General features: G+C 45.5%; 1 protein-coding gene across 6 annotated transcripts in view; it reads left to right on the plus strand.

The window, feature by feature from the left end:
* Nucleotides 1-27,659, plus strand: part of TPM3 (tropomyosin 3) — a 116,090-nt gene that overhangs the window by 2,261 nt on the left and 86,170 nt on the right. For all 6 annotated transcript variants that reach the window (XM_086947524.1, XM_086947526.1, XM_086947521.1 and 3 more), the window contains exon 2: nucleotides 8,189-8,314. In XM_086947524.1, coding sequence (XP_086803650.1) covers nucleotides 8,189-8,314 — 126 coding nt within the window. The remainder of the gene's footprint in view (nucleotides 1-8,188; nucleotides 8,315-27,659) is intronic.

A 27,659-nucleotide genomic window follows, 5' to 3' on the forward strand; every position in this document is an offset into this window, starting at 1 on the left:
ACAGAAGTTAGGATTTTGTCTTAAATTTGTCTTAAGACAAACTTAAGACAGACTTAAGACAAATTTAAGACAGACTTAAGTTAGGATTTTGACTTAAGTTTGTCTTAAGTTTCTTAAGACAGATTTAAGACAGACTTAAGACAAAATCCTAACTTCTGTGAATACCAAAAGTAGTAAGTTCATTCTGTGAATGCCAAAAGTAGTAAGTGCATTCTGTGAATACCAAAATAGTAGTAAGTTTAGGATTGAGTCTTAAGTTCATTCTGTGAATTGGGCCCTTAGCCGACAGAGTCATCCCTCAGAAAGTACAAAGCAATGAAAGACAGCCAAGCTATCTTTCGGAGTATCCAACACAGATGATAAACAGCGTAGATGTATATTGGGCTGTGCCACATGTGCACAAACCTGCAGCACTAACTCGCCCACATTTACTCCAGTCTTAGCCCAAGGAGTGGAAGCAGAGCCTCAAAATCTACACACCGGATATTGGGTTATTTAAGCTCTCCGTCAGATCATCAGCTGGGAGGCACCTCAGAACATAAAATGAAGGCCTTCGGTAGCAGAGCTATTGCTGGAATAGAACATTCTGGGTTTTCAAAGCTGAGCTACCCCTCAAATCAAAACATCATAAACCTTGCACCTTGGACAGATGAGATCTTCATCACAACATAAAATCCTGGTCTGGGATAACAGAGCTATATTGCTCACAGAATAAAACTAAGACGGTAGTACTATTTTTCAGACTTATGATGGAACAAACCTACCAAGCTTTAGGCAGGTGAGCAATCCATCCGAAGGCAAAACTCGATATCAGACACCGCAGGTAGCCCTCAATGTGAAAAAAGCAACACTTTACAGCAGAGCTATCTCCAAGAACATACAAACCAAGCTTGAGAGACCGAATGGATTTATCTATTTATTTGAAAAGTTTTATATAGCGCTGGCTAGACCCGGACGTATCAAAGCGCTTTACATGAGGATCAGTGAGTTACAGGTTACATAGTTACATCAATTAAATCAAAGAATCAATGAGGGAGGAGGAGGGAAGGAAACACAACGGGGAAACGAGGACAGCTATGTCAGATGACCGACTGGGTAGGTGATGGCCGAGGGGGTGAAACCAGGGCCAGACTCCTCCATAGCTGCATATGGCAGCTCCACCAAGAATCAGCCAAGGTTGCTTGGAAGGGTTATATAGATTATATCGATTCACACCTCACACTGTCAGGTGGCACCTCAGAGATCGGAGATGGAGGAGCCGACAGACAGGGTGGAGTACGGAACATTGCAATGGTGTCACCCGAGAGCTGGCCATCAGGTGTGGTTGCTCTGAGATCACCAGCTGTGTCCTATCAGAGAACAGATAATGGAGTACAGATCTTTAGACCTCTCACAGTCCCAGATAGGAACCTTAGAAAGGCCTTATCCGAGACCAGTCCTTGAACTATACACCCTAGGACCCCACGGGGTTCCATCGGAGAGAAGGTCATGGAGTGCGAGCCATTGGAACCTCCCACACCCCAAAGAGGTGCTATCAGGGAGCAGATCATGGAGCACAGACCATCTTAACTCTACTTTCTACTAAGAGGCCCTTTTTTGTCATGGGATTTTGTTGCAGGGATGATCCTAAATGATCAGGAATTTTCAAAGTGACATCTTTCTTCCTCTGATGGTTTTCTGCCACCGTATGCTTTTTACCTTCAGATTTTTGCTGCTTGGATGTTCATTTTTCTTCGTTTTTTTGCTGGTTTGATGTTTTCCTTTACCTCTCTTTAATTTACTGCAGTGTTGCTCTTTTTTGCCCAGTGTATCTTGCTATTGGGAGGCTTCCTTTTCTTTTTAGGTCGAGCTGGAGTAAGCATCCGTAGGATGCTCCAGTCCAGCTCGACAACTATAGTGATTGACTTCGGGGGGATTAGGAGGACAAGAGGGTGCCACGCGCTTTAACTTGTGGATTTGACCTCGTGCACGCGCACGTCGGCTCCGTCCACATTCACAGGAATTCCCGGCCGTGCACATCCCCACACATACACACATGCATGCGCATACACACACACAGACACTCGCTCGCACACACTCTCTCCCTCCCCCCCGCAGTCATCACACACGCATACACACACGCACGCATACACACAGACTCCAAGACACATACACACACGCACGCACGCTCACACACATACAGAGCCTCCCGCCGCCCCACGCACACACACATGCCCCCCGCCCTCGCAGCTCAGTAAAGGCCCCCACTCACCGGTACTCGTCTCCAGGCGAGGGCTCGTTGCAGGCGGCGGCGGTCTCTTCCTTCTGTGCGTGCGAGGCTCTCTCACCTCACGGGAGCCCGCCCGGGCTTCCGGTGTGTCTTCACGACCCGCCCCCGGCCTGCCTGACTTCCGCCCGGGATTGTAAACCTTGTTTACAGAAAGACGGCGACGGTTCCCAGTATCCGTTTCTAATGCATGGTGGAGTGGTGTCCTCGACAGCACACGACTAATCCCAATAACCAACAGCCACTGGATTGACAACTAACCTGGGTTCCGGAGCAGCGTGCTTCAATGCCTCGTAAGGGGTACTAGCCGTTATAGAAATGCGATGATAATACAATACAGAAGCAAACGCACGAACCAGCGCCAGTAATTCTATTTTTAAAGCACAGAAGAACTGCATAGAGTCTCAAAATAGCGCCTTGGTCTGGCTTCACACACGCTCACACAGAACGCTTCACACGAACGGAGCTGAAATATTTATTCCTCCAGATAAATAGGTACATTCTTACTTCAAGGCTTTTTTTGGACGCTCAAGACCATGGCTTGTTCCTGATAGATTTATCTGCACTTGACAGCAGTTAAAAGTTATCCGGCATCTCACTGCCGTTACCGACCACAGTCGCTGTAAATCAAAGGGTCTCGTTCCCCTACAGGGCCGAGCGAATGACAGTTCTCTTGGTTCATTTTCCTGGCACCGGCGAGAACTTCCAACACCAACTCTAATTTGTTAATTCTCTTTCCACCCAATAAAATCTTTATTTTGACACGTGGGCAGCAGAACTGCAAACCCAACGTAAAGCTTTCTTTTAAGGCAAATAGAGGGACGGTAAAACAGAATCTGACATGAATAGCTCATTTTTGTGTGATATTTGTCCTTAACTGATTCTGCTTAAAGGTGCCTCTCGGAACTTAAACATTTAAAAGAGAGAATACGAGTTATAAGAGTAATAAGCGTTATGGTAAACAACAGCGACCGTTGAGTGAGGCAGGAAAAATTGTGCTAGAAGAAACAATAAGAAGAGAGTAGGTATTAGAATACTACCTTGCGTGATGCCCACAGACAATGATGAAGCCAAGACGGAAGAGCCTGAATGAGAGGGCTGCATGGAGATTGTAGCATTAGCGATGCTCAGGCTTGGCATCCTCACAAGAAGTACAGGAATATGTCATGATCAAAAGGCACAAGGTTATACGTTCAGTCGGTGCCACACACGGACGTCTCTTAGTCCTTCTCTAATAAGCCAGCCACTGTGTGATGGCCAAGAGTTCCCAACTCGCAGCAGTGTACTGCAGTCTGACTTCCCTGTGGGTCCCACAACTACCAAGTCAGACAGACCTCCAGTCATTTGGGCCACCAACGGCAGGCTACAGGCGCCCGCAGCAGATAACACCTGGTAGCAACAGTATTGATTGATAGAGAAATATGTTGTACATCAAAATACAAAATCAAAACAATAAGATCAAGCTAACTCCTTTCTTTTTTGGGGGGGGGGTAAAAGTGTAATTAGACTTGGTTATAACCTGTAAACATCCTTATTGTACATTCATACCCAAGGTTCAACATAAATACAACAAGCACTGGTTAGATCTTGCTGAGCCGTGTCGCACACACAACCAAACACATACACAACACTCCACACACACCCCCCACCCACAACACACCCCCCCACAACACACACACCCCCACCCACAACACACACACCCCCACCCACAACACCCCCCCCACCCACAACACACACACCCCCCACAACACACACACCCCCCACAACACCCTCACTCAATCAATCGCCCTCCCTCCCGCACTCAATCGCCCTCCCTCACTATCGCCCTTCCTCACTCACTATAGCCCTCCCTCACTATAGCCCTCACTCACTCACTATCGCCCTCCCTCACTCTCTATCGCTCTCCCTCACTCTATCGCCCTCCCTATATCTATATAAAAAAAATTAAAAGCCATTGTTATTTGTAATATCAATACATCTAAGTTACGTAAATACAACACATATTGCATTACAAATGCTATAGGTGTCACATTTGCGAAAGTTATAACTATTGGCATTGTAAATGACAAAGCTATTAATTTCGCTATTTTCAAAACCAACACATAAATAAAAAAAATTGTCATTTACATTACTAATAGCTCAAACTTTCCTAATGCGAGACCTATTCCATTGCAAATGCTTGTTCTATTAAACTGGTGGGTTTCTCCCTTTCTTCTGGTATTTTGTAGAAGGGGTGTGTTTCTTTGTCCTGGTATTTTGCTATTTGAAAGTATTTGGCCTTCTGATAATTTGCTGATAGTATAACTTCATTTGCTTAGGTATTTGGTCAGTGAGGTTTTCTCCTTCAATTGCTCTGTTTTGTTTCTGATAGACCTGCAGCAGAAGGTGCTTTACACATTTCATGATTGATTCATATTTTGATTTCCTTTTAGATATTTGGTGGTAGCTTGTTCTAAATTTTCCGATATTTTACAGGTGGAATAAATACCTCCTATTTTTTCTGTGGACAATATTTTTGTTGTTGATATCCTGACGCACATCCTGTTGCTATGTATATTTTGTTGTAATAATTATCTTCTTACCACTTTCTGTTTTGTCAGATGTCCTATTCATTCCATATACCTTGGTAGTGCTATGTCTCTTTCTCTTTGGGGTTTTATTAGTGAGATGGTCTCCTTTTTACTCTGTCTTTTACTAGCGGACTGGCCTCCCTTCCCATTGGTATATTGTTAGTAGGGTGATTTTATTAATAGGGTACTTTGTCTTTGTTTCCTCGTTGGGTATTGCTTGTTAGGAGTTCTCTGTTCTCTTTTGTCTTTTCATGGTGAAGGGTCTTCCTTACCTGTGGAATTTACTGGGGAGATGTCCTCCAGCACTCTGGTATTTTGCTGAGTCATTCCACAACAAACCACTCTGTTGTTTCTCTGTTTTTTGATGGTTAACTCTTGTTGTTATCTTTTTCCTCATGTATTTTACTGGTTGGATGTTCTCACTGCCCCACGTTTTCTTGATAAGATGTCATTTAGACTCCACCTATACTAGTTTGCTAGTACCATGTGATTTGTTTACCTGGTATTTTGCTGCTGGGATGTTCTCATTTCCTACTGTATTATGTTGGTGACATTTGCACAAAGTACTTTTCAGGTGGTATGTCCTTCCATCCTCTGGTATATCGTTGGTGGAACGTGTCCCTTTTCTTTTTGAATTTTGATATTGGTGTTTCTTCCTTTCATTGGTATTTTGCTCTTTGGATACGCCCTCTGATACTAGTGTTTTTCAGGTGAGAGGACCTCTCCATATCTTTGCATTTTGTTTGGTGTGGCTCTTCTACTGTCTCTATTTTGTTGTTGTAAGCCTTTAATTCATCTGGCAAACTGCTGGGGAGATGTCTTTTTACCCTCGGATTGTTCTGCAGTGGTATGTCGCCCTTCCACTGACTCACTGCCTGTCTTTCGTCTGCCCTTTTGCTTATAGCATATACCCAGTTTCAACTGTATTTTTCCTCTAGTTGAGATGTATTCTTTCTATTTGCAGTTTTTTTTCTGGTAAGAAGTTTTTCTGTACACTCTGTATTTGCTGGAGAAAAGTCTTACTTTCCTTTGAGCATTTGTGTGTACGCTGTAATCCTTCCTACTGATTTTTTAAGGTGCCATCCTCTTTCCTGGGAGTACTTTAGTGGTTAGAAGTCACCTCTATCTTTCACAGGATTACTTTAGTGGTTAGAAGTCACCCCTATCTTTCCTATGACTACTTTAGTGGTTAGAAGTCACCCCTATCTTTCCTATGACTACTTTAGTGGTTAGAAGTCACCCCTATCTTTCCCAGGGCTACTTTAGTGGTTAGAAGTCACCCTTATCTTTCCTAGGGCTACTTTAGTGGTAAGAAGTCACCCCTATCTTTCCTAGGGCTACTTTAGTGGTTAGAAGTCACCCTTATCTTTCCTAGGGCTACTTTAGTGGTTAGAAGTCACCCCTATCTTTCATAGGGCTACTTTAGTGGTTAGAAGTCACCCCTATCTTTCCTATGACTACTTTAGTGGTTAGAAGTCACCCCTATCTTTCCTAGGGCTACTTTAGTGGTTAGAAGTCACCCTTATCTTTCCTAGGGCTACTTTAGTGGTTAGAAGTCACCCCTATCTTTCATAGGGCTACTTTAGTGGTTAGAAGTCACCCCTATCTTTCCTATGACTACTTTAGTGGTTAGAAGTCACCCTTATCTTTCCTAGGGCTACTTTAGTGGTTAGAAGTCACCCCTATCTTTCCTAGGGCTACTTTAGTGGTTAGAAGTCACCCTTATCTTTCCTAGGGCTACTTTAGTGGTTAGAAGTCACCCCTATCTTTCCTAGGGCTACTTTAGTGGTTAGAAGTCACCCCTATCTTTCCTATGACTACTTTAGTGGTTAGAAGTCACCCTTATCTTTCCTAGGGCTACTTTAGTGGTTAGAAGTCACCCCTATCTTTCATAGGGCTACTTTAGTGGTTAGAAGTCACCCCTATCTTTCCTATGACTACTTTAGTGGTTAGAAGTCACCCTTATCTTTCCTAGGGCTACTTTAGTGGTTAGAAGTCACCCTTATCTTTCCTAGGGCTACTTTAGTGGTTAGAAGTCACCCCTATCTTTCATAGGGCTACTTTAGTGGTTAGAAGTCACCCCTATCTTTCCTATGACTACTTTAGTGGTTAGAAGTCACCCCTATCTTTCCTAGGGCTACTTTAGTGGTTAGAAGTCACCCTTATCTTTCCTAGGGTTACTTTAGTGGTTAGAAGTCACCCCTATCTTTCCTAGGGCTACTTTAGTGGTTAGAAGTCACCCCTATCTTTCCTAGGGCTACTTTAGTGGTTAGAAGTCACCCCTATCTTTCCTATGACTACTTTAGTGGTTAGAAGTCACCCTTATCTTTCCTAGGGCTACTTTAGTGGTTAGAAGTCACCCTTATCTTTCCTAGGGCTACTTTAGTGGTTAGACGTCACCCTTATCTTTCCTAGGGCTACTTTAGTGGTTAGAAGTCACCCCTATCTTTCCTAGGGCTACTTTAGTGGTTAGAAGTCACCCCTATCTTTCCTATGACTACTTTAGTGGTTAGAAGTCACCCTTATCTTTCCTAGGGCTACTTTAGTGGTTAGAAGTCACCCCTATCTTTCATAGGGCTACTTTAGTGGTTAGAAGTCACCCCTATCTTTCCTATGACTACTTTAGTGGTTAGAAGTCACCCTTATCTTTCCTAGGGCTACTTTAGTGGTTAGAAGTCACCCTTATCTTTCCTAGGGCTACTTTAGTGGTTAGAAGTCACCCCTATCTTTCATAGGGCTACTTTAGTGGTTAGAAGTCACCCCTATCTTTCCTATGACTACTTTAGTGGTTAGAAGTCACCCCTATCTTTCCTAGGGCTACTTTAGTGGTTAGAAGTCACCCTTATCTTTCCTAGGGCTACTTTAGTGGTTAGAAGTCACCCTTATCTTTCCTAGGGCTACTTTAGTGGTTAGAAGTCACCCCTATCTTTCATAGGGCTACTTTAGTGGTTAGAAGTCACCCCTATCTTTCCTATGACTACTTTAGTGGTTAGAAGTCACCCCTATCTTTCCTAGGGCTACTTTAGTGGTTAGAAGTCACCCTTATCTTTCCTAGGGCTACTTTAGTGGTTAGAAGTCACCCCTATCTTTCCTAGGGCTACTTTAGTGGTTAGAAGTCACCCCTATCTTTCCTAGGGCTACTTTAGTGGTTAGAAGTCACCCCTATCATCTGTTACTTTGCTCATACAATCTCCTCATTCCCTTCTGGGCACTTTGATTGAGAGGTTTCCTTATTTCATCCTCTGTGTTCCTGGTGGAATCTCTTCCTGCCTTTTGTATTTTGTTGCTGCTCATCTTTCCATGTCATTTGCTGCCCCATCTTCACCCTCTTCTCTGTCCCTTGTGTTTGCAGCTGGAGGATGAGTTGGCGTCCATGCAGAAGAAGCTGAAGGGGACGGAGGATGAGCTGGACAAGTATTCGGAGGCCCTGAAGGATGCCCAGGAGAAGCTGGAGGTGGCGGAGAAGAAGGCAGCTGATGTACGTACTCTGCGTAAGCTCACATCCAGACTTCACTCGCCAAGAAACACCGCCGTGCATGCTCACTGGGACGGTGTCCGTGTCCATCGACGGGCGGACCCTGCTCATAGCCGTGTGCTTTGATGCTGCATCTGTATCAGTCATTCCACTCACTCCAACCTGTCTACCTTGAGCCGAGCCGCAATCATGTGCAAACATTCCTCCTAGCAGTAGCAGCCTCCTCCCATTTCACCATTGGCAGGGCAGATTCATCATGTCCACCACGGTGTGCACACACGTCTCCCTCTGAAAGCAACGTACATTCATCTCACTCACCAGTGTGCACACACGTCTGCCATGTACATTCATCTCACTCACCAGTGTGCACACACGTCTCCCTCTGAAAGCCGTGTCCATTCATCTCACTCACCAGTGTGCACACACGTCTCCCTCTGAAAGCCGTGTCCATTCATCTCACTCACCAGTGTGCACACACGTCTCCCTCTGAAAGCCATGTACATTCATCTCACTCACCAGTGTGCACACACGTCTCCCTCTGAAAGCTGTGTACATTCATCTCACTCACCAGTGTGCACACACGTCTCCCTCTGAAAGCCGTGTACATTCATCTCACTCACCAGTGTGCACACACGTCTCCCTCTGAAAGCTGTGTACATTCATCTCACTCACCAGTGTGCACACACGTCTCCCTCTGAAAGCTGTGTACATTCATCTCACTCACCAGTGTGCACACACGTCTCCCTCTGAAAGCTGTGTACATTCATCTCACTCACCAGTGTGCACACACTTCTCCCTCTGAAAGCCATGTACATTCATCTCACTCACCAGTGTGCACACACGTCTCCCTCTGAAAGCCATGTACATTCATCTCACTCACCAGTGTGCACACACGTCTCCCTCTGAAAGCTGTGTACATTCATCTCACTCACCAGTGTGCACACACTTCTCCCTCTGAAAGCCATGTACATTCATCTCACTCACCAGTGTGCACACACGTCTCCCTCTGAAAGCTGTGTACATTCATCTCACTCACCAGTGTGCACACACGTCTCCCTCTGAAAGCTGTGTACATTCATCTCACTCACCAGTGTGCACACACGTCTCCCTCTGAAAGCCGTGTACATTCATCTCACTCACCAGTGTGCACACGCCTCTCCCTCTAAAAGCCATGTACATTCATCTCACTCACCAGTGTGCACACACTTCTCCCTCTGAAAGCCATGTACATTCATCTCACTCACCAGTGTGCACACACGTCTCCCTCTGAAAGCCGTGTACATTCATCTCACTCACCAGTGTGCACACACGTCTCCCTCTGAAAGCCATGTACATTCATCTCACTCACCAGTGTGCACACACGTCTCCCTCTGAAAGCTGTGTACATTCATCTCACTCACCAGTGTGCACACACGTCTCCCTCTGAAAGCCATGTACATTCATCTCACTCACCAGTGTGCACACACGTCTCCCTCTGAAAGCTGTGTACATTCATCTCACTCACCAGTGTGCACACACTTCTCCCTCTGAAAGCCATGTACATTCATCTCACTCACCAGTGTGCACACACGTCTCCCTCTGAAAGCCGTGTACATTCATCTCACTCACCAGTGTGCACACACGTCTCCCTCTGAAAGCCATGTACATTCATCTCACTCACCAGTGTGCACACACGTCTCCCTCTGAAAGCTGTGTACATTCATCTCACTCACCAGTGTGCACACACGTCTCCCTCTGAAAGCTGTGTACATTCATCTCACTCACCAGTGTGCACACACGTCTCCCTCTGAAAGCAACGTACATTCATCTCACTCACCAGTGTGCACACACGTCTCCCTCTGAAAGCCGTGCACATTCATCTCACTCACCAGTGTGCACACAGTTCTCCATCTTAAAGCCCTGTACATTCATCTCACTCACCAGTGTGCACACACGTCTCCCTCTGAAAGCCATGTACATTCATCTCACTCACCAGTGTGCACACACGTCTCCCTCTGAAAGCTGTGTACATTCATCTCACTCACCAGTGTGCACACACGTCTCCCTCTGAAAGCCATGTACATTCATCTCACTCACCAGTGTGCACACACGTCTCCCTCTGAAAGCCATGTACATTCATCTCACTCACAAGTGTGTGCACACACGTCTCCCTCTGAAAGCCGTGTACATTCATCTCACTCACCAGTGTGCACACACGTCTCCCTCTGAAAGCCATGTACATTCATCTCACTCACCAGTGTGCACACACGTCTCCCTCTGAAAGCTGTGTACATTCATCTCACTCACCAGTGTGCACACACGTCTCCCTCTGAAAGCTGTGTACATTCATCTCACTCACCAGTGTGCACACACTTCTCCCTCTGAAAGCTGTGTACATTCATCTCACTCACCAGTGTGCACACACTTCTCCCTCTGAAAGCCATGTACATTCATCTCACTCACCAGTGTGCACACACGTCTCCCTCTGAAAGCCGTGTACATTCATCTCACTCACCAGTGTGCACACACGTCTCCCTCTGAAAGCCGTGTACATTCATCTCACTCACCAGTGTGCACACACGTCTCCCTCTGAAAGCCATGTACATTCATCTCACTCACCAGTGTGCACACACGTCTCCCTCTGAAAGCCGTGTACATTCATCTCACTCACCAGTGTGCACACACGTCTCCCTCTGAAAGCTGTGTACATTCATCTCACTCACCAGTGTGCACACACGTCTCCCTCTGAAAGCCGTGTACATTCATCTCACTCACCAGTGTGCACACACGTCTCCCTCTGAAAGCTGTGTACATTCATCTCACTCACCAGTGGGCACACACGTCTCCCTCTGAAAGCCATGTACATTCATCTCACTCACCAGTGTGCACACACGTCTCCCTCTGAAAGCTGTGTACATTCATCTCACTCACCAGTGTGCACACACGTCTCCCTCTGAAAGCTGTGTACATTCATCTCACTCACCAGTGTGCACACACGTCTCCCTCTGAAAGCCGTGTACATTCATCTCACTCACCAGTGTGCACACGCCTCTCCCTCTAAAAGCCATGTACATTCATCTCACTCACCAGTGTGCACACACTTCTCCCTCTGAAAGCCATGTACATTCATCTCACTCACCAGTGTGCACACACGTCTCCCTCTGAAAGCCGTGTACATTCATCTCACTCACCAGTGTGCACACACGTCTCCCTCTGAAAGCCATGTACATTCATCTCACTCACCAGTGTGCACACACGTCTCCCTCTGAAAGCCGTGTACATTCATCTCACTCACTAGTGTGCACACACTTCTCCCTCTGAAAGCTGTGTACATTCATCTCACTCACCAGTGTACACACAATTCTCCCTTTGAAAGCCATGTACATTCATCTCACTCACCAGTGTGCACACACGTCTGCCATGTACATTCATCTCACTCACCAGTGTGCACACACTTCTCCCTCTGAAAGCCGTGTCCATTCATCGCACTCACCAGTGTGCACACACTTCTCCCTCTGAAAGCCGTGTACATTCATCTCACTCACCAGTGTGCACACACGTCTCCCTCTGAAAGCCGTGTACATTCATCTCACTCACCAGTGTGCACACACGTCTCCCTCTGAAAGCTGTGTACATTCATCTCACTCACCAGTGTGCACACACTTCTCCCTCTGAAAGCCGTGTCCATTCATCGCACTCACCAGTGTGCACACACTTCTCCCTCTGAAAGCCGTGTACATTCATCTCACTCACCAGTGTGCACACACGTCTCCCTCTGAAAGCCGTGTACATTGATCTCACTCACCAGTGTGCACACACGTCTCCCTCTGAAAGCCGTGTACATTCATCTCACTCACCAGTGTGCACACACTTCTCCCTCTAAAAGCCATGTACTTTTATCTCACTCACCAGAGTGTGCACACATTCAGTGTGCACACACTTCTCCCTCTGAAAGCCATGTACTTTCATCTCACTCACCAGAGTGTGCACACATTCAGTGTGCACACATTTCTCCCTCTGAATGCCACCTACATTCACCCTCCTGACTGCAGCATGCCACATTCATTATCCGCCCATCAGGGTGTATGCATCTTACTCACAGTCATGTACAAACATTTACAATGTTCACACGTGTTAACTAGTCCTACTCAAAGGACTGTGCACACACACACTTTCCACTCAAATGGGTGTACATTCAGCCTACTCAGAGCAGTTAACAGACCCGACTCCCCCCAACAACAGTGTGCATTCATCTCACTCACCGCAGTGTGCACACATTCCTTCTACTCAAAGCTTTATAGATTCGTTCTGCTTTTGAGTACAACCATTGCTCCTGCTCTTACTCACAGCCCTGCACCCTCCTCCTCCCCACAGCAGTGTACTACAGTTCCTCCTCACAACATGGTCCCTCCATCCTGCTAACTGCACTGTCAACATACCACTCCTACTCAAAGCAATGTACAGTCCTCCTACAGAGGTCTGTGGTCGTCCTACGCTCAGGTGTGAGCATTCCTTCAAGCCAGCAGTGCACCCACCTCCCTCCTTCTCAGAGGAGTCAGCAGTGCTGGCACCCTGCTCCCCGCAGAGTCCATCACCCTCCTCAAACAAGTGGGCGTTCGCTCTCTCCACTCCACTGACCGCAGTCCACTGTCATCGCGCCCACTGGACATGGCCAGATTCCTCCCACTCAAAACCGCTTGCGTCAGCAGACGAGCACCCCTTACAGATGCCACTTCCCTTGCACCTGGCTTCACTCCTTTGCTTCTCTCGCCTCTTCCTGTTCATTTTCATCACGTTGCCAAGTACATCTAAGAATCAATTGACGACTATAGATGAACCTTTCTATAGTGGCGCGTAAGCATTTCTAAAGATCAGCGCTATGCAACCAATGTATCTGCCCTTCCTATGTTTGACCACCTTCGCACCTATTAATAACAATCATTGGCAAAGCCAATAGGTCTGGAATTGGCTGCCAACATTTAGCTTTGCCAATATTTATGTGTCGTAAAACTGCTCAAGTGGACAACTTTATGTGTATGAGTGCGCACGAGCAAGAACAGATCGCGTCACTCAAAGCGAGCTAGGCCAAAGGCTGAGGTGAGTTGACCCCGTGACCCCTGCTGTATGCTGTGCTGGGCGGAACACAAAATGTGAACAACAGACTGATCTAAAACTGGATGATGAGAGCTGACTGAAATCCGTTGTAAGTATGTATATTATATATATTTAATTAAAATCTAATACCCATACCTAAAAATAACAACCTGGCAGGATTGGCTAAAGATCTCCTCAGGGAACAGACAGATATAGTCTGCCTACAACCTAAAGTCCTGGGGACAATTTGGTATTTGGTAATGCTATTTGCCTCGGTTTCTTGTCTGGGAGTTGTTGGTCTGCGCTGGGACGCCCCGTCGCTGGGGCAGCCATGCGCAATATAAATCTAACAAATAAATAAATAAAATAAAATATTTTCATGCCTAAATTAAGATTATACCATTGTGGAACCGCGATACCGCTACAGCTGTAGCGATGATAACCTCATGGGACCTCGTGAAAACCGCTATGACCAGGGACACCCATCTTTAAATAGTAGGGTGATTCAAGCTGTATTTTCTGGAGCCCTGTTACTGGTGGATGGATCTTAGAGCCCCATTAGACCTAGATAAAGCTGCTATGACCAGACCAATATTTTTGCTTTACGTAGCCCACATACATTCTTGTGCTTAAATAAATAAATAAATATCAAGAAATAAATAAATAAAGACCACAGCACCAAGGAACCATACAATAGTATATAAAGCTTTGGGTAGCGAGCACCCAGACCTGTGGAACAGCCAGATACACTAGAAAGAGATTTTAGCCCAGTGGGGGCAGAAGACACTGCCCAACCTAGTTAGAAACTGTACTGGAGTGGGTACCGCCATGCTCAGAGGTGCGACGTCCTGATATTACTACGCATAAAAGGAGTTTGTAGTTCTGCGGATCAAGTAGATGCTGCAATAGCTAGATCCAGACTGGAACAGATAGTGACAGGAACTTAAAAAGAGAGTATATCTTTTGGAACCCACATTGACACGCCAACATATTTACATATGTGCCCCTTTTGGCTACACCACATCCATTGATAACAGAGGTGCAATTTTATAGAGTAGACCTCTTACCCGTATCCTCTTCAACCACTGTATTTTCAGTACCAGTGCCTTAATCAGAGGTTATCATACCTCTGGTTCCTTTCAAGCACCCCTAAAAAGGCCTGCTACTTCCTGCATACTGGGGATTGCAGAGTGTTTGCACAAAATCCTTTTGTGCATGGCAACACATACAACACACAGGATCTCAGTGTCGATTGGGTTCTTAAAATAATTGAGAAATCTGCACTCACAGATTTACTACTTCACATGGGTAGGCATTTCCGATTTTAGGAATTCACAAAGGTTCCCAAAAGAGCACCTAGACACTCCAAATAGTTCTAAAATCTGTTGGAGAATTCTTTTTTAGAATGCGTAAATATAAATATTTATATATACATATGCGAAGGTGACTGAGGAAGTGCAAATGCCCTTGTAAACCATTTTTTTGTATTTTTTTTCAGCACAGACAATATTGTTACCCAATGCAAAATGCCTTTCCCTAAACACCAACTAATTTGGGAGGTGTTCCATTCCCACAGGCAAGAAAATTTACATTTGTTGTAGAGAGAACTAAATTTCTGATTCTTTCGAAGAGGCGGAATACGTAAAAAGAAAAATCCTTGAGAACACTCACATTTTTGTCATCGCCATCCATAAACATCCAGAGCATTTCCATCCTTCAACCCCTCACTCACACTCCTAAGTAAATAACTCACAGGAAATCTTTGAGTGAGTCAATCTTTTAGGAGTAAAAAAAACAGCTTTTGCGAATTGAAAAAGAGGTTTTACACTTGTAAAAAGGCAATTTGCACATGAGCAAAATCGGCCATGAGCATCTTCCCTTGTTATGCTTCTGCTTCTCCACTTTGCTCTGTAATCTGTAAAGGAAACACCTGTACTACCAGCTGGGCTCTCCACCTGTCCCAGTTGAAAATGCAAGAAACCTGGGAGTTATTTTTGACAGCAAGCTGTCATTTAACCTTCATGTCAACAAGGTTGTGTCATCTGCCTTCTTTATCTTAAAGAAAATCAAGAAATTGCTGCCTTACCTCCCTATCTCAGCTGGGAAGACCCTAGTTACTACTCTAGTGTTTTCCAAAATTGACTACGGAAATGCCCTCTTTCTTAACTCTCAGAAACTCATTTTGTCTAAGCTGCAGTCCATACAGAACGCGGCTGCTAGAATTCTTTTAGACATCCCCCGCCGCCAGCCTACTACTCCCGCCATTCGTCAGCTTCATTGGCTAAGAGTAGAGGGCCGAATTAAATTCAAGGCCCTCTGCATCGCCTATAAGGCAGTGCATGGCGTCGGACCCAAGTTTCTGACTGAAGCATTTCAGTTGTACACCCCTAAAAGGCAGCTGAGATCTGCCAACACCTGAAACCTACCGGTACCTCGCACAAGAACAGCAACTTGGGGAGACAGACGTTTTCTGGTTGCTACGCCCAAGCTTTGGAACCTTCTGCCACTTACTATCAAAAATGCCCCCAATGTGATGAGCTTCCGTAGGCTCCTAAAGACATGGTTGTTCAACCAGTGAGCTTGCTGTTCGGTCCCTCTGGCCCCCACATGCGCCGAGACACCTTCGGGTATTTGTATGCGCAATAAAAATGTCATAAATAAATAAATAAAATAAATACTTCATACACCCTACCCACATCCTATTGTATATAAATGCTCGCAAACTTGCAGGCAGCATGCATTCTCTTGACCATAAACAGCTGTCCTTCCACACATTTCTCTCAAGAGCCACCATCTTCACTGTCCTCGTAATTCAGGACCAGATGTACCGTATTTTCCGGCGTATAAGACGACTTTTTAACCCCTTAAAATGTTTTCAAAAGTCGGGGGTCGTCTTATACGCCGGACACCAAATTTTTATGAGTGGAAGCAACGCTCCACCGACTTGGAACCCTCCAATATGACCTGGGCTCTACTCGCGCGTTCACACTCCCACGTTTACCGGTACATTAATCTAAAATTGCACATGATTTAGTGCACAGTTACTTACCGGTACAGTCCCGTAGTGCTGTAGTGCCGATGGGAGAGGGTCCACGGGGCATTTCGGTATTTTCTTACTGCGTCTTCAGCCTAGAGACACAGCGGTATATGCGCTGATCTGGCGCCATAATCCTCACGTTCATCGGAAGTAGAGGAGCGTCACTAGAACACGTCATCTACTCAGTTCATGGACATGGAAAGGGGACTGCAGAAGGTTCCAGCCGGCAATACAGTACCGGAACATAATGTTTGGAAGTGTTGGAAGTGGGGGTCGTCTTATACGGCAAGTATAGGACGAAACCTACATTTCATCATGAAAAGTAGGGGGTCGTCTTATACGCCGGGTCGTCCTATACGCCGGAAAATACGGTACTAAGCATTTTAACAGTCGCAAATGCTCCACTTTAGCGTCTGCGACCCTTTAAACGCACTTAAAATGGTATTACGAATGGATAAAGATCCGGTATCTAGAAGGGGAGAGTTGTATGCGTGCGTTCCTTCCAAATACTAAATAGGTATTATATGTATCAATGTTTTTCAATCAAAATCCAGTAGCAAAAACATTGACATTTTACTGACACCTCTAGCAGGCAGTTGACCAAGGGATCACTGCAATTGTTTATAAACAACATAAAAAAAAAATATATATATATTTTTAATATAGACCAGTTTCCAATAAGGACAATGGGCTTCTTTTAAAAAACGTGTTTCGTTGAAAAGTAATCACATATATGATGGTCTGCTGGCCGCAGCCAGCCACCATCCCTGTGAAGGCCTCCAATCACAGTGAGTCACAATTTTTGAGCTACCTCACTAATATTCATGAGATAGATCGAACTGCAATCCACTACAAACAATTCAGATTTTTGTGAACCAACTACAATTTGGAATTTAAAAAACCAACCTATGATTACAAAAGGCTGACTCTTAAAATTCTTTACTGGTTGCAAAAAATACTTGTTGCAAATTGTGACCGGCATTTTGCAAGTAGTAAATAGTATATCTAACACCTGGTCAGGCTGCCTTTTCATAATCTGAATTTGTGTCCTCCATTTCAGACAGAGAATGGGGATATAATGAAGGAAAGAGGCTGATAAACAATGCATAGATATATTTTGAGCAGAGATAAGGTCATCAACACACCAGGACAGTCATCAGTGCTGTTTGCTGTGCAGCACCTTCAGTTTCTGGGATACACAAAAGTTTTAGGACACAGTATGAGTTCTAGCTGAGCCCTCTGAGGATTGACCCCGCCCCTCCAGCACTGACCCCAAAACGCAGTGACGTTGCCTCATTATCTCCTTTGTGTTCATTGGGCTTTCAAGCAGGGCCGGACTGGCCTTAGCGGGCACCGGGTGTTTCCCCGGTGGGCCGCCAGGGTGGGGGCCATTTTTTGTCACCTGGGGGGCATTTTTACCGGCCCCCTGTAACAAAAGCAGCTGCAGTGTTTTTCACATGCCCCCCGCCAACCCCCCAACCCCCACCCGCGGTAGGTTCGACTCAATTGCCTGGGCCAGTTTGCGTTCCCAGTCCGGCCCTGCTTTCAAGATGGTGGCAGGAGAGGCCTGATGCTGTGTGCGTTTGATCTTCGTAACTGCCTCACTTGAACCCAAGGCAGCGCAGAACATTACAACAGCACATAGGGAGAGTCAAAATGAAGTAACTAATCGTCGAAACCGGCACCAGAGAGTGCTATCCAAGCAACTGCCTTGCATGGGGTGATTCCGGGTGAAGGAGAACAGATTAGGAGCAGCAGCAGTAGTACGAGGCTGGTGACATAGCTCCCTCCCCCACCAGGAACGGGATCATAGTCTTTGCACTGAGTACCCGATCAGAGGGTGTCAGCTGTCTGCACGGGGAACATCCTTTACGACGCAACTATTACCCCGCACTACCATTACAACGCGGGGATTACAACAAAAGTCGTTACAACGACTTTCGCTGGAGGGCGCTGTTGGATAGGGAATAGTTTAATTTTCTATCCAACACCTTCCCTGCTATCCACGGGGACTGGAGTTGGAATAGAAAATTAAACTATTCCACTATCCAGCGCCCCCCCCAACGCAAGTCGTTGTAACGACTTGCGTTGTAATCCCCACGTTGTAATGGCATGCGGGTAAAAGCATGCATTGTACTGACATACAACCGTCTGCACTGCTGGTCCGAGCTGGTGCACACTAGTGTCTGAGAGGATATATGCATCTTCCTCTCTACGGTGCACAGTGTCTTCCAAATTGGTTGAAACAAGGAAACTAACAAGAGTTCTTCTTCTGGCAGGCCCCTCTTTACGTGATGATGACTTGATTCGGGTGGAGACCATTATGATGGCCATGCTACTGACCTCCATCAAACAGACCGAGAAACAGTAGCAACAAGCAGAGCCGCCTTTGGGGCAGTGCGACCGGTGCAGCCACACTGGGCGCTGACCTCAGGGGGGGGAGCTGTGTTTAGCAATAATGTATGATTGGAGAGATGAGGGGCACTTTTGCCTGGTGGTAGTGAGAGAATCCAATGAGGCGGTCCTTGGCTGAAGGGGCACCAAAATGTATTGTCGCACCAGGTGCCACCGGCGCTAACGCCGGCCCTGGCAACAAGGGAGGAGTTCTGGGGAGAATGCGAAGGGACGTGTGGCTAAGACAGGGCTTGAGGTGGGTCAGGTTGGGTGGAGAGGGACCACCCAAGAGGTGGTGATGCAGGAGGTAAAATCAGAGCAGGGGAGGGCAAACACTTTGACGAGTGTGTTGTCACCCCACTGACTCGCCCAGTTTGAATGTGAAGACCTTGGCATAAGATGTTCCAGCTTCTTCTGGCAGGGTTCAGGAAGCTCTCTGCACCCCAGTCAAAAAAGGGATGCTCACACTGTGATCCAGAGATTGAGTAATGAAGAGATACAAGGGGCAGGGAGGTGATTACTGTCTACTCCACATGGATTTCGCAGGCTGGCTAGCAGAGGGCTTGCAGGCACACAGTTGGAAGGAGGTACACTTTTGACACATTCTGATTAAATGGACCGTTTAGCAGGTGCTCTAGTGGGGAAGAAATACTATACAGAGAGAACAAAACTTATCTTTGGCCTGCAGCCAAATTGTTCCTCCCCACTCTTTGGTATAATGGTCCTTGATCTGTTTCTGCCTATTTCAGTTTATTTAAACACATTTCTCCTGTTTATACTATGCCCATATGTTACAGTTTTGCTTTATGTTTTCTTCTTTCTTTCTATTTTTTTCTGAACCATTGTTGCATTTAATTTATTATGCTTGTGCCATTTTTCTAACATATTCAAACCAGTTTGCTTCTTATTTTTATCTATTTTTGTAATATCACTCTCCTTACCCACTATACCCCGACCCCTCTTTTTAGTTGTGTCTGTCTTACCCTTCTTCCTCTGTTCTCTCTAGTTCTCGTGTTCTTTTTCTGCCATGTTATTCCCTGCTTTATTATCTATTCTTTCCTTCTTGTATGTGTCTTTTTTCAGTTTTTTTTTTATTGGTTTATACTGATTTATTTCATTTTTGTTTTCATTCTCTTTATTGTCATCTTGGTTTATACTGTCTCTTCTATTCATTTTGCTTCACTTGTTTTCATCTTTCTTTCTAAATCTGCTTTATCTTTCTGTGTTTTTCATTGTTTCGGTTTCTCTTTCCCTAACTTTCTTTCTTTCCACGTTCCTTCTTTTTTTGTGTCTTTTCTTTTATTCCTCTGTGCAACTATAAAGCCCTGTTACCTCCTCCATTTCTTCTTCTTAAAGGCTGCATAAAATTCTCATGTCAAGGAAAGCCAGTTCTTTCTTGCTCTGAAGGCAGGGCTGTACTTGAAAGCGGGGACCGTTTTTTCCCCGGTTGGCAGTCAGGGTGGGGACTGGTTTTGGACCCCTGGGGGCCGTTTTTTTGTTACCGGGGGCCAGTTTTGCAGCATAGCTGCAATATCGGCAATATCGGCCCCTTGTAACAAAAGCAGCTGCAGTGTTGCAGTGTTTTCCACACGCACCCCCCTCTGACCGCGGCCAGTCCAAATCAATTGCCAGAGACATTTTGCGATCCCAGTCCAGCCTCCTGGCTGAGAGGCAACCGTGATCTGGGTACCTGGCCTGGAACCTGACTCCCCTACTACCAAGCCATCGGATGTGCCCATTCGAGGTGGCAACTGGGAATAGTGACAGCGTTTCTATTATTATTTGACAGAAAAGAATGGAAACCATGCATCCATCAGCCATTGTGTAGACTGTGTTTCTCAGCAGCTGGATGGATGAGGTTACTCTGAAAGGCTTCCTGGCAACAGGACAGGTGGTCGCGGGACTTAAAGTGCATATTTCACGTTCCGAGCTCAGCGCCCGCAGATATTGTTTAACACAACACCAGATTGGACGTCCTTCACAACACCCTTGCAAAATCTCAGGATTTGATTGGCTAATCATTTTATGAGCCTGCATCCATAACAATCACAAATCTGATGTGGCTTAGAGGCATGCTACCCTTGACGACTGTGCGACTACAGGGGCACGCTTCCCCGCCCTCTTGAGAGGCAGAGTGGTAACCCAAAAATGGGTACCACGGCCCTACCCAACCAAGGAGTAATTCAAATTTAGATGCGCTTCGCATGCGATTGACTGTGTTTGCATGTGTTTACTGAAAGTGAATGTGCGTTGGCATCAGAGCCAACATCCCATACATGTCCTGATGAAAGCCCGGACCCTTGTAGGCCATAAATAGAGACTGAAACATGTCAACGGCTAAGTAAGGGTCTTAGGACCATAATATCCTAATGATCCCCTCTAATAGTTTTTTAACCTGTACCCACCGTGATTGCGAATAAAGGGATACTTTTCATCAGAGTGAGGTATTTTTATCTTTAAAGTCCCCTAGCAGGTTATGTTCAAGTGCTCCTTGAGATACGGTTGAGCCCGCCCTGGCTTTTAGGGGCTGGGGTAGACCCATTGATGAAGCATGCCACTATAAAGTGGATGATGGTTATATAAAAAGAAAAAATTATTTTCTTTATCTCTCTGTTCTTTCTGCCTAGAAAAGGAATCTGAAGCCTTTTAGTGGTGGGGGCATACCTTATCTAGGATGTAAATTCATATACATGAACAAAAAATATGGCTCTAATCAAACAGGACCCAGCCAGCTATTTAAAAAAATCAAATATTTGAGTGGTGACCAGCATGGTCTATGCAAATCTGCTCTATTGGGGAGTCTTTTACATCACAAGCTTTATATGTTCCATAGTTAGAACGGACAGTGTGGCCAACCTGTGAGTCAAGAAGAAGCACTGAGTGCTAGTTATTCCTTTGCTAGTGGGACTGGAAGACAATACTGCCAGTGGTTGTATATCAAAATATCATACACAAAAACATTATGTGACAAACATTTTGTCCTAAACATCTTTTTAAAAGTTATTCTCCTATTGAGTGTAGATTTTCTATTATTATGAATCATTATGGGACAATATTTTTGTGAATGACATTTAGGACACAATATTTAAGTGTAGTGGAGTCGAGACAAATAGTAAGAACTGAGCACCTTAAACCTATGAGGACAATGTTTGCTCAAACTCAGTCTTTTACTATCTATTGTCTACCACTATTTATTGATCAAGCAAATATTATTGGCTGTGACACTCTTTGCCTATGTCTGTAGGGAAGTTAGCCAAAAGTCCACTACATGGCAAAAAATGATGAGTCTTTTTTTCTTAAAATAATACCAAATATTCGTCAATTGGGACTTTTGGGTGAAATATAATATGATATATAATATAATATAATATTGTATAGTATAGTATAATATTGTATAGTATAGTATATTATTGTATAGTATAGTATAATATAAAATAATATAGTATAATATAATATAGTATAATATAATATATTATAATATAATATGATATAATGTAATATCAATAACTGCTTGTTTTTATGGAACACTTCATACTGGACTTCAAAGTTACTTGAATAACAGATGTTACTTTTACCCAATTTATGGTTCTCAATATACTACCTTGAAAAGATGGACGCCGATTCTGCCTTTGCCGGGATTCACACTTGTGACCCTCAGATCACCACATGGGTCAGCAGCGAGTGTTCCTCTCAGCAATCTACCCTGTCAGCTATACAACTTCCCCAGTGGCATTATGACCATTTTGCCATGTGATGGGGGTTATGACAAGCAGCCAAACGCGGTTCCCACCGTCTTTCATGACCGACGAGTGAAGGGACTTCCATACAGGGGTTAGAAGATGGGATGGTTGTAACACTTCCAGTATTCCAAAGACTCTCCAGTGAAGCCCAAACTAATACATTTGACAGATGGGCCAAACTGATAGGGTGGGTTTATTGAAGGGGAGGGTTTGAATAGTGAAATGCACACTGTGCTTGCTGATACCCAATTCCCCATCTCTTAGTTGGCTCTCAGGGTCAGACTTGTAATAGGCTGGATTTATCCTGCCACCGGAGTTACCCGTAGTCCCAGTATTGGTACCTCCAAAGATGGGGAAATACCAGCCCATTTTCTGGACCGCTCACAATGAGGGTTACAATTTCCAGGTTTTTCACATCACCATAACAAGATCTTGAGTGTATTCGGTAGACTGGAGACCAAATGCCCAAGCGGTTGGTGAGACTTATTATGGCTATTACTTAATCTCCTTTCTTTTTCTCTCCTTGGTCAATGTCAGCAGAGAGAGGCTAGTTCACAAAACTGTTAATCAGAACCCATGGATACACTACCTCCCATAGGTGCAGATTTATTACTTTTTTTGTATTCTCTAAAGTTTTGCACAGCACACTGGCAAACCTTTCCTAGGTGCAGCTTTCCTGGAGTAATTTTGGAAAAGTTCTGAAAATTCCATCCATCCATTAATTTTTACTTGAGGGGGAAAAGTCTGATGTGAAAATGCACTTGCTAACTTCTTTTTACTTCTTCACTGGGAAAATATTTAGCGTATTCCGGGATCGGATTTTGGAGGTGTCTAGTTCCCTACAAGCCCAAAAAGGGGATTAATTCCAGACCTTGCTAGGAGTAAATCTCTGACTGTTTCCAAGATGTCAAGGCCCAGCGAGGAATTTGTGACTCGAGCCAATAATATTTAACTTTTTCAGGCACACCCCAAGCTCATTTAAATAGTCACCTGCCACATCAGCATCATTCAAATCAATATTTTTTTCAAAAACTCCTTTAATCCTACAAAATGCAGAAGGAAGGTAGACGCTGCCCAATTCCTGTTTGAAAGAGGCTAGACATTGTGAAGTTAGCGCTGTAGTTGTTCAAAAGAGAAGCTATGTAAGGGGCATGTGTGCCCAGACGTGCCGTGTTTTTAATACACTGCCTCACATCCCAGCACTCAGTTTTCCCCGATGCATCATAATAAATGCAGTGCATGATAACACTTAATTCGGTGTCAGGCTTCAGTTTTTCACCCTTGTTATTGCAGCTAGTGCTGTGTATCTCTAGACACGTGTTTCAGAATAGTTGTCCTTCTTCAGTAGAGAGCAACACATTCTTTTTGGGGGTGCTGGAGATTCTGCCCAAAGTCTTCTCAGGTCTCTGAACCTCTCACAGGGCGCAGATGCATCAACCAGAGCTCGTCAGCTCGTTAGCTCAAGGGAGCCTTTTCAAACAGGGGGAGGGTGGGCGCACACTGCCTCACACTCCAGCACTCAGTTTGCCCCAATCATCTGGTAAATGCATTGCAAGATAACACTTAATTCGGTGTCAGGCTTTAGTTTTTCACCCTTTTTGGTGCAGCCAGGAGGAGGGTGGGTGCACACTGCCTCACATCCCAGCGAGTGGTACAGAAACCTGAGAAGACTTTGGGCAGCATTTCCAGCACCCCCAAAAAGAATGTGTTGCTCTCTACTGAAGAAGGACAACTATCCTGAAACACGTGTCTAAAGATACACAGCACTGGCTGCACTAACAAGGGTGAAAAACTAAAGCTTGACACCGAATTAAGTGTTATCATGCACTGCAATTACTATGATGCATCGGGGCAAACTGAGTGCTGGGATGTGAGGCAGTGTGCGCCCACCCGCCTCTAGCGTAACTACAGCATCTTGAGGCCTTCAGGAATTTGTCGCGCTCCATAAATCTTGGTCAAATAATATCAATTCAGATGTAAATCAAAGGGCTTAATCCTTTCAATGTAATATGGTCCTTAGACTCTCACCAGATATGGGGGGGAAACTTTTCCTTCACCAGCCCCATTTTAACACAAACTACCATACACTTAGCAGAAGGAAAGTTGTCAGGGGACCACGCTGCATTTCAAAATCGCATCTTACACACTCCCTCGTATCACCCAAAATTGTTCGTTTTAGGTGTCAAAAGAACACAGTTCTGCACACCAGCTCTTCTAATACCTGAAATTGGGTTAGCCTCACCCTAAATATAAAACATTGCCATTTATTTATATAGCGCGTTGTACCTTAATGCAGGTTTCTACGTATTTCAGGTATCCACAGTTGTCATTACCCACTAAAGTTGGGACATCATTTATCGACCTCGGAAAGATGAAAGGCTGACTGAATCCTAGCCCGGGTTCGAACCTAGCATTAGGGTGACTTTTTAACGCTTCCCTGCCTCATACAGCTGGGCCATCCTTCTGATTCGAATGTATTAGTTCTGATATTCCGCAGAATAGCTGGGAAGTAGGGGAGTGCTGAAAATGAACTGTGTGGCTTATGAAACAATTGTTCCAAATTGTGTACATCGATTGTGGATTTTTCATACTGGAATTACAAATCTTTTACATTTCACACTTTTTCAATTGCACAACACTTCGCATATTTACACTTTTGAGGCTCTGTGAGATTATGTGAATTGCAGAGATTAACACGATGTCAGTGAAGGGCTGGAGCCAGGATTGGAGACCAGGTATCCGGTAGAAACGATGGCAGCTCAGCCACTAGGCCACATCTTTTCCTACGTTTTCCAGGACTACTCCTTGAAAGCTGTAACTGTGCTATCCGGACTTTCCTTTAATAATGCAGGCAGCGCAGGGATAATGCAACACAACAAACCAGCTGCCACCTTCAGATGCACCATATATGGAATTAAATTCCTTATCCACTTCAGGTGCCATCATTTCTACCATCAAACACTCCTTCCATAGTTCACTTATAAGAACATGCGCTGAAAGACAACATTTCTTCATCCTGTGCCCATGGTTCAGGTGAGCGCCTCAACCAGAGGTTGAGAGGTTTTGGCCATATGGCCAGAGTAGCCGACATTGGAGCAGGAGAACCAGGTTTGAGCCTCGGCGTTGGCTCAGCTTCCTGTGATTCTGGGCAAACACGTAATCTCCCCGTGCCTACCAAGAAATGAATGTGTCTTTGTGTAATGTAACTGGTGCTCATGTAAAGTGCTCAAGTCAAGTCAAGTCAATAGATTTATATAGCGCGCTACATACCCAGAGGGTCTCAAGGCGCTTGAAGAAGGGTGGGGGAATTACTTGTCAAATATCCACGTTTTGAGTTGCTTTCTGAATGCTGGGTGGTTCTGAGTAAGGCGAAGGTGAGTGGGAAGTGAGTTCCAAGTTTTAGCTGCTAGGTAGGAGAAGGATCTACCTCCCATGGTGGTTTTGTTGATGCGAGGTACAGTGGCCAGGGCTTGGTTGGAGGATCGTAGCTGGCGGGAGGGGGTGTAGAAGGATAGTCGTGTGTTGAGGCATTCGGGTCCGATTTCGTATAGTGCTTTGTGTGCGTGGGTTAGGAGCCGGAAAGTAATCCTCTTATTGACGGGGAGCCAGTGGAGGTTTTTCAGGTGACCAGAGATGTGTTCTTTACGCGGGATGTCTAGTATGAGTCTGGCTGAAGCGTTCTGGATGCGTTGGAGTTTTTTCTGGAGTTTTGCGGTGGTACCGGCGTAGAGGGTGTTTCCGTAGTCCAGTCGGCTCGTGACCAGAGCGTGGGTGACCGTTTTTCTAGTTTTGGTGGGGATCCAACGAAATGTTTTTTTGAGCATGCGAAGAATGTTGAAGCAAGATGAAGAAACGGCGTTGACTTGTCTGTTCATCGAGAGTGAAGAATCCAGGATGACGCCCAGGTTCCGTGCGTGGTCCGTCGGGATGGGTGCTTTTCCAAGGGCCTCTGGCCACCAAGAGTCATCCCAGGCGTAGGGGGAGGTGCCTAGGATGAGGACTTCTGTTTTGTCTGAGTTCAGTTTCAGACGGCTGTGCTTCATCCAATCGGCTACTTCTTTCATTCCTTCGTGCAGGTTGGTTTTGGCCGTGTTAGGGTCTCTGGTGAGTGATAGGATCAGTTGAGTGTCATCCGCGTAGGAGATGATGTTGAGATTGTGTTGGCGAGCGATGGCCGCAAGGGGGCTCATGTATACGTTGAAGAGGGTGGGGCTGAGTGATGATCCTTGTGGTACGCCGCAGATGACTTCAGTGGCCTCTGACTTGAATGGTGGAAGGCGGACTCTCTGGGTTCTTCCTGAGAGGAACGAGGTGATCCATTCCAGTGCTTTTCCTTGGATTCCAACGTTTCTGAGGCGTTGTAGAAGGGTGCTATGACAGACTGTGTTGAAGGCTGCGGAGAGGTCGAGGAGGATGATGGCGACTGTGTCTCCATTGTCCAGTAGAGTTCGAATGTCGTCTGTTGCTGCGATGAGGGCGGTTTCAGTGCTGTGTTTGGCTCGGAAGCCGGATTGTGAGGAGTCAAGTGATTTGTTGGTTTCGAGGAAAGCGGCGAGCTGGTTGTTGATCTCTTTCTCAATGACTTTGGCCGGGAAGGGAAGGAGCGAGATGGGGCGGTAGTTTTTGAGTTCGGTGGGGTCAGCTGTGGGTTTCTTCAGGAGGGCGCTGAGTTCTGCGTGTTTCCAGCTTTCCGGGAAGGTGGCGGAGTTGAGGGAGCAGTTGATGACGTCTCGGAGGTGCGGTGCAATAATGGAGTCTGCTTTGTTAAAGATGTGGTGAGGGCAAGGGTCTGTGGGGGAACCTGAGTGGATAGAGTTCATCAGACGGATGGTGTCCTCAGTGGAGATTGGCTTCCAGTCATTGAGGATGTTCAGGGGGCGTGGGGGTCCAGCAGGGGATTGGGTGGGTTGGTCTCCGGGTTGGTTGTCGAAGCTGTTGTGGATGTCCGCAATTTTGCTGTGGAAGAATGAGGCTAGGGAGTCGCAGAGGGCTTGAGAGGGGGTGATGTCGTTGGAGTTGGCTGAGGGGTTGGTAAATTCCTTGACGATGTTGAATAATTCCTTGCTGTTGTGGGCGTTGTTATCTAGACGGTCTTTGAAAGCGG

Source organism: Lissotriton vulgaris, chromosome 12 (assembly GCF_964263255.1).
Source record: "Lissotriton vulgaris chromosome 12, aLisVul1.2, whole genome shotgun sequence".
In the NCBI taxonomy this organism is placed as follows: Eukaryota; Metazoa; Chordata; class Amphibia; order Caudata; family Salamandridae; genus Lissotriton; species Lissotriton vulgaris.